This window comes from Glycine max, chromosome 2 (assembly GCF_000004515.6).
Source record: "Glycine max cultivar Williams 82 chromosome 2, Glycine_max_v4.0, whole genome shotgun sequence".
NCBI lineage: Eukaryota > Viridiplantae > Streptophyta > Magnoliopsida > Fabales > Fabaceae > Glycine > Glycine max.
This window is the reverse complement of record NC_016089.4, coordinates 29,357,546-29,364,731: the sequence shown is the minus strand read 5'-3', so window position 1 is coordinate 29,364,731 and position 7,186 is coordinate 29,357,546. Positions and strand designations below refer to the sequence as shown.

General features: G+C 33.7%; 1 protein-coding gene across 1 annotated transcript; it reads left to right on the top strand.

Annotated features, from left to right (window-relative positions):
* Positions 1-1,128: 1,128 nt before the first annotated feature.
* Positions 1,129-6,607, top strand: LOC100813740 (probable protein phosphatase 2C 25). Its single transcript, XM_041013639.1, has 4 exons — positions 1,129-2,399; positions 4,738-5,102; positions 5,747-5,983; positions 6,105-6,607. Exons 1-4 carry the CDS (start codon positions 2,093-2,095, stop codon positions 6,351-6,353), a joined length of 1,158 nt encoding a protein of 385 aa, XP_040869573.1. The 5' UTR covers positions 1,129-2,092; the 3' UTR covers positions 6,354-6,607.
* Positions 6,608-7,186: the final 579 nt, after the last annotated feature.

The window sequence follows — 7,186 nt, the reverse complement described above, 5'->3', positions numbered from 1 at the left end:
AAGTAATGGTCATTGGAAAGAAAAAAAAAAGAGGAGAATTTGAATGAGAGTAAAGAATTGTATTTTTTGGTACATGAGTAAAGAATGGTATAATTAATCTGACGAATTCTCAGTCTTTAGTTTACTTATTTTATGAAATTTTTTTGGTCAATAAATTTCTTTAAAACATGAAATTAATATCAATTGTACAAAAAATTTATTGACAAATATTTTTATTTTAAAAATAGTGATAATATCTTATTAAATATTTTAGTAATAAATAAATAAAATGTCAAATAGTTTTTATATTTTTAAGAAATAATTGTTACTATTTTAGTTTCAATTTTAGGCATTGTTAGCCTAAGAATATTTACATTATTAATCAATAAAAAATCATATTTTTTAAGATAGTTTATTATACTCATTAAAAAACATGATTATTATAAGAGTTAATAAATATATAATATATAAAAAGCATAATAAAATGAGAATATAAAATTCTTTTATATTATCAATCCACAGATGATTTTCTCTTTATTTTAACTATTGATTTTTTTTTCATTTTATAAATTTAAAATGTAACTCTTGCATATAACGTCGTTCTTTCTCACGTAAGTTATAGTTACTTTCCTCAATTATAAATCAGATTAATTTTCTTTTATATTATCAATCCACAGACGATTTTCTCTTTATTTTTAACTATTTGGTTTTTCATTTTATAAATTCAAAATGTAACTCTTGCATATAGAATACTTATTTCTCACGTAAGTTTTGCTACTTTCCTCAATTATAAATTAAATTAATTTTTGAATAAAATATATTTCATATCCTTTTAAGATTTGATGAAAACTGACTTTAGTTCTTACATTTTTTTTTTGTGAAGAGTTCTTAAATTTTAAAACAATAGTTTTAGTAATATTTATATATTTGAAATGCAGTAAATTTCGTCTATAATCTTATACTACATTTACTTTCACTTGACAAAGTTAATCACATTAAAAAAAATAGAATGATGAATATTACTATTTTTAAAATGTAAGAATTGAAATTGAATTTGACCAAATATAGAAAGATCTGAAACACAATTTATACTTTCTTTTATCGTTTTCTTCGTTATATATTGTGTCTCTCTTTTTTGAAATATTATATTTCCTTTCTTTCCATCGTAAGTGTCCACTGTGCATCCCCTGTTAGGATGTGAACAAGAAAGAAGAAAACAAAGGAAACATTTTCCACTACAAATTCAACAAAAGGAAAGCTGATACGCTATTTCATCTTCTTCTTCTTCCTCAATTCATCATCTGAAAGTCAAACTGTGGCATAATTCAACTTTTTCCTCTCACCCTAGGTTCCTCTTCAACCTCTCCACACTTTTTCAGAGACAAATTCCCCTTATTTTCTCCCATAAGAATTAATCAACCCCACTTTCACTTACCCCACGATCCGGCTATCTCAAATCAACCCTCTCTCACAGACTAACAAACAAACAAAACACCGTTTCATTATGTACAACCCGCCAACACCATGTATTTAACCATTCTCCTTAACCATTCTTGACAAAAACAACAACTCTCCTTTTTTTTTTTCTCCTTCTCCTCTTCTTCACTCTCAAATACCAGATCCTCCCATTTCAATTATTTCCCCCCTTCAAAATTCCAATACCATAATCCCCCATCTCTCTCCAAATCCTACAATTTTCAAAATATTCTTATTCTCTTTCTCTATTCCCATCACAATTCACACCCAATCCACACTCTCCCCTCACACTCCCCTCACTCTCCTCCCCCAACCACCAATTTTTTCCATCAAAGTTCCAATCTTTTCCCCTCCCCATCACCAAAAATCTTGTTCCACTCCTTCTCCCCCATCTGATTACATTTCATTATTCTGATTCTTCCTCTCTTCACATCACACTCTCCCTCCCTACCCACCCACCCACCAATTTTTTCTTTCAAAGTTCCAATCTTTGTTACCCCATCACCAAAAATCATAAAAAAAAAAAAATCTTGTTTTCACCCTCTCTCCCATCTGGGTGCATTTCATTATCCACCTCTTTATCCCTTTCTCTCTCTGGCTTCATATTCTGGGGATCCGTGAGAGAGGGAAATGTGGGATGTTTTCGTGGCTGGCAAGGATAGTGTCGGCGTGCTTGAGACCGGTGCGGCGATATGCACGCATGAGCAAGGGCGACAATCTCGATGACGTGTCCACCGTCGGCGACGCGCTCGTGTGGGGGAAGGACCTCGAGAAGCATTCGTGCGGTGAATTCTCCTACGCGGTCGTTCAGGCCAACGAGGTCATCGAGGATCACAGCCAGGTCGAGACCGGCTCCGACGCCGTCTTCGTCGGCGTCTACGACGGACACGGAGGCGCCGAAGCCTCGCGCTTCATCAACGATCACCTCTTCCTTAATCTCATGAGTGAGTTCCCACCCTCTCCTTTTCCACCTTTTTCAATTCCTAAGTTTTTTTTTTATCGAGAAATGTTAATTTGATAGTTATTAGTATTTTGTTGTTTTTGATTCGAACTCACAACCACTTCTTCTTTCCCACTCAGAGCCAACCTTATAACTCTATCATCAACTACAATAGTAGTAGGCGAAAAATATGTTTTTATTCTTTTTTTTTCTGGACGTTCGTATATAAGATGAATCTAGGCTCAAAATTCAATAAACATTTAGATTTAATTCCTTGTTTTTAAGAATTCACTCTATTCTCTGAGAGTGAGTGTCTAAATCAACTGACACGAGATTGTTTTAGATTGTCTCTAATTAGAGTCTTCGGTATGCAACTGTAAAAAAATTCAGGAGAGTTTTGTCGTATACAATAGTTTTGATCAAATTTATCAATATTTGGACAGAAAATACAAGGATTAAAAACATGATTTTTAATAATATTAATAATAATAATATTCGGGGTGCATTGAATGCTTGGATTAACTGGCGTAATTTTGTTCCAATTTAGTTAGTAGTATTCTTGAGTATGAGCCATTCAATACTCAATAGGAGTGACTGAGTGAGCTTTGTTGCGTATAATATTCTTATTATGGGGCGATGAGTCGTTGATTTGGGGGAGGGTTGATCAATGTTGATATTTTGGACCTTTTTGGTTGCTTAAGAGATTTTGGGTCTTGGAGTTATTTGGATGGACCATTAATTTGGATTATGTGCTTCTGGCTGGCCGATTCTGTTGTTGGTTTCTTAGTTTTGCATGTTTTTGCGGCTACGGAAACTGAGGAAAGTTCAATTTGCTTTCAAAAGCATAGATAGGATTAGGAAGGGGGGGTTTCTTTTTTTAAATTTTTTTTGAGTGGTTTTCTTAGAAGAAAAAATTATCAAATTTTTATGTGTATATATGTACCTATCCTAGAGAGGGGACTAGGGGTGTTCACGGGTCGGTTCGGACCGGTTTTGGTTAAATTCAGGATCCAATCCAATCAAATTTGATCAGTTTGGTTTAGATCAGTTTTCACACTTTTTTTTTTTTAACCCATTCCAATCCAATCCATTTATGAATTGTTGTTTGGTTCGGTTCTAGCCAATAGGTTATTAATATAAATTTGATCTTTTTTTCTTAGAACTACTATTTTATATCATGATTCATCAAAATATTCAATACAATTAACACAATATCATCAAATGTCTGAAGGTAATAAAATTGATTCATTTAATATCGTCGACATAATATTCTAAAATAGACTAATACAAATTAAAACAAAATATTCTTCAATGAGATTTACTATAATAGTCTGAATTATCATTATTTCCTACAAACTCATTTCTAGCAATAAGATTTGCTGCAACCAGATTTGCTACAACCTGATTTGTTGAAACAAATGAATAAAATATGATACATTAATATTATAAACATAGCAGAAAAAATAAATATGAAGAAAAGTGAAACAAACGATAATGTACTGAAAGTAATACCTTAGTTCTAACACTAGTAGTCCCAACACATGCGGTTCCAATACTTGGAGTCCCAATATTAACAGTATTTAAAGTCAAACCAAACAACTCTAAAAAAAATTGATCGATTTTGATCGGTTTAGTTCGATTTTGATCAGATCTATAAATCTAAACCCATGACCCAATCCGTACATGAACGGTTTTGATCCAAATACATAAATGACCCTACCCAAACAGTTCAGAATGGGTTAAGTCAATTCGGGTTTGCGAGTGGTCCGTACCCGTGAACACCCCTATAGAGGACAGGGTAAATATTTCCTTTAAAGTTTGAACCTTTTTAATAATCATGTAGTTATCCCTCAATTTGTCTTTGTTGTGTTAGCGTGAGTTTTCCTCTTCTATATCAGTCAATCATATGCCTTTTTTTTTTTTATACTTTAGAGTAAATACAGTTTTATATTTATGGTTTGCTTTGTTGTGAGTGGCATGAGAGAAGATGGAAAAATTGTAATGAAGATTACTTTACTCATACAATCAAGGCACATACTCGACCAAGTTACCATAGTGTGTCATTTGAAATTAGTGTGACCTTTATATTTGTAATTTGGAGTGCTAGGAGTAGGGAACATGATGTTTCTCTTTAAAATATTTGAAAAATTGGTACACATAATATGATTTGAAAGAAGGGGGAATGCGAATTATTGGTTTACCTACTAATTATTGATAGGTACGCGCTCATGTAACCTAACACCTTTTTCCCCTACTTTTATTTTTGTTGTGCATACTCTGGATACTGCATTGGTTTTGCTTAGTTATTCAAGTTTTATGTTGAAATTTGAATCTCATTGCAGGGGTTGCTCAAGAAAATGGTTCTATCTCTGAAGATATTATCAGAAATGCTGTTTCTGCTACTGAGGATGGGTTTCTGACTCTTGTTCGCAGGAGTTATGGAATAAAGCCATTGATAGCAGCAATGGGTTCCTGTTGTCTGGTTGGTGTTATTTGGAAAGGGACGCTATACATTGCGAATCTTGGAGACTCTCGCGCTGTAATTGGTTCTGTAGGTAGATCTAACAAGATCATTGCTGAGCAGTTGACCAAAGAGCACAACGCTAGCAAAGAGGAGGTTAGACGAGAACTCAAGTCTTTGCATCCAGAAGATTCACAAATTGTAGTTATGAAGCAAGGAACCTGGCGCATTAAAGGCATTATCCAGGTTTTCTTTTCTCTTTAGAAATCAATTTCTGTTAATGGTTTATGCTGTTGCTGTTGTTGCCTTTGTTGTTTTGTCTTTGCTTCTGTTTCTATGTAATATTCTTCCCTTGTGTATATACAGAGGTTTCGTGGGAATTAGTTTTCTTAGCAAGGTGTCTGCCAACTTCCATTACATGGTTTTATAGTTTTTTTCATACCCTTGTTTTCGTCCATACAAATCATATTTTGGAAGATCTTATTATATACAGTCATCTTATGAGTTATGACATAAAGATTTTTGCAAGTGTTTGGGAGAACTTACGAATATAACCTATGATCTGTCCATAAGCTGTTTTCATCCAATAAGCTCTCCAGGATACCTTATGTAAACAACTTATAACTTGTGTAAAAACAACTTAATCTTATTTTTCCTTTGATTATAGGAACAACTTATACACAAACACTCTTATGATAAACTTTTTCAAAGTGTTTTATAAATGATAAACACTTAAGGATAGCTGCATTCACAATTGATTCACTTCCTTGCTAATCATTGCATTTGCTTATGTAATTAAGTTTACAACTATTAATGAGATGCCTGCTGTGTTGGTTGGGGTTGCTCATTTGTAACATAAGTTTTCTTGTCCACCCCACAACTGAGATCAGGTATCCAGATCTATAGGAGATGCATATTTGAAACGGCCAGAGTTCTCATTTGATCCGTCATTCCCTCGTTTCCACCTGCCTGAACCTATCCGCCGGCCTGTGCTAACTGCAGAACCATCTATATGTTCAAGAGTTTTAAGACCTAATGATAAGTTCATTATCTTTGCATCTGATGGACTTTGGGAACACTTGACAAACCAGGAAGCTGTTGAGATTGTTCATACCAATCCACGAACCGTATGATGCTTTTCCCACTTTTTTTTTTCTTCAATCATCTTTTCCCTTGGGTATGAAAAGAAATTTAAGTTTTTCTTATCGTAATGCTAATAATTATCCAACACTCTCTTTTGAACATCAGGGGATTGCAAGAAGACTTCTTAGGGCGGCTTTAAATGAGGCAGCTAGGAAAAGGGAAATGAGATATAAAGACCTTCAGAAGATTGGAAAGGGGATTAGGCGTTTCTTCCATGATGATATCACAGTGGTTGTTGTCTACATTGACCACGACTTGCGCTGCAAGAATGTTACAGTTCCTGAGTTGTCCATCAAAGGGTTTATTGACACAGTTGGACCTTCCAATTTTAGAAATTTGCGGGGATTGGAATGATCACAAGAGGGGGTTCATTTCTAGAACTGTAGCCAACAAACTTGACTGGCTCTGCTTCATTGTCCAAAAGGAAGCTAAAAGAAATTCAATACTTCATTAGACATTTTTGCAGCATCTAATTGTTCTTTATCTTGAATATTTGTTCTCACTTTTCAAGGTTTTTCCTTGCTTAACTTTTAAGTTTTAAACTATACCTTGTCTATTGGAAACATGTTTGCTGGTGATAAATTAGTGGAGCCATATTTTTCTCTTCATTGTTGGTGGTACACTTTGCAGTGTGATTGTTACATGCCGTTATAACTAGTTTGTATGATAAATGTCGATAATCTGAAGCATGGGTTTAACTATTACTTGTTTCTGTCCACAACTACGGAGCCCCTTTTGATAACGAGTTTTGAAAGAAATTCTTAAGTGGCTTTACTTTTTGCGCTTTTGGGAATGAAGCATGTAGTTCCGGTTCCAAACTATAGTTTTATTGTTTATTAAGAATAAAGGTCAAATTTGCCTTTAAGTTAATTTTTTGACAAATTAAATTGAAGTAAATTTCCTTTGTGAATTTGGAGCACTTGCCAAATGTACTTATTCTATCTTATACACTAATTAGCAAGCATGACATTATGCCTTTTTTCTTCAGTCAATTTCCTAGCATTGAGAAATAAATTTGTATGAAAACTGTATGGTGGACTTGAAAGATTTAAAGTTAGGGAAGCCGTGTTGTCACATTAAACTTACATGGCACAAGTCTAAGGATTATAAGGCGTCTCGAGGGGAATGTGGATTTGAAAATATTTTTATATTTGATTTTGTAAAAACATTCTCAGGAATGGTTGAAT

Excerpts from the sequence above, each read along its gene's own strand:
- LOC100813740 (XM_041013639.1), top strand. The coding sequence starts at position 2,093 with ATGTTTTCGTGGCTGGCAAGGATAGTGTCGGCGTGCTTGAGACCGGTG. Across the intron at positions 2,400-4,737 it reads CCTCTTCCTTAATCTCATGA|GGGTTGCTCAAGAAAATGGT; the intron begins GTGAGTTCCCAC and ends ATCTCATTGCAG. Across the intron at positions 5,984-6,104 it reads TTCATACCAATCCACGAACC|GGGATTGCAAGAAGACTTCT; the intron begins GTATGATGCTTT and ends TTTGAACATCAG.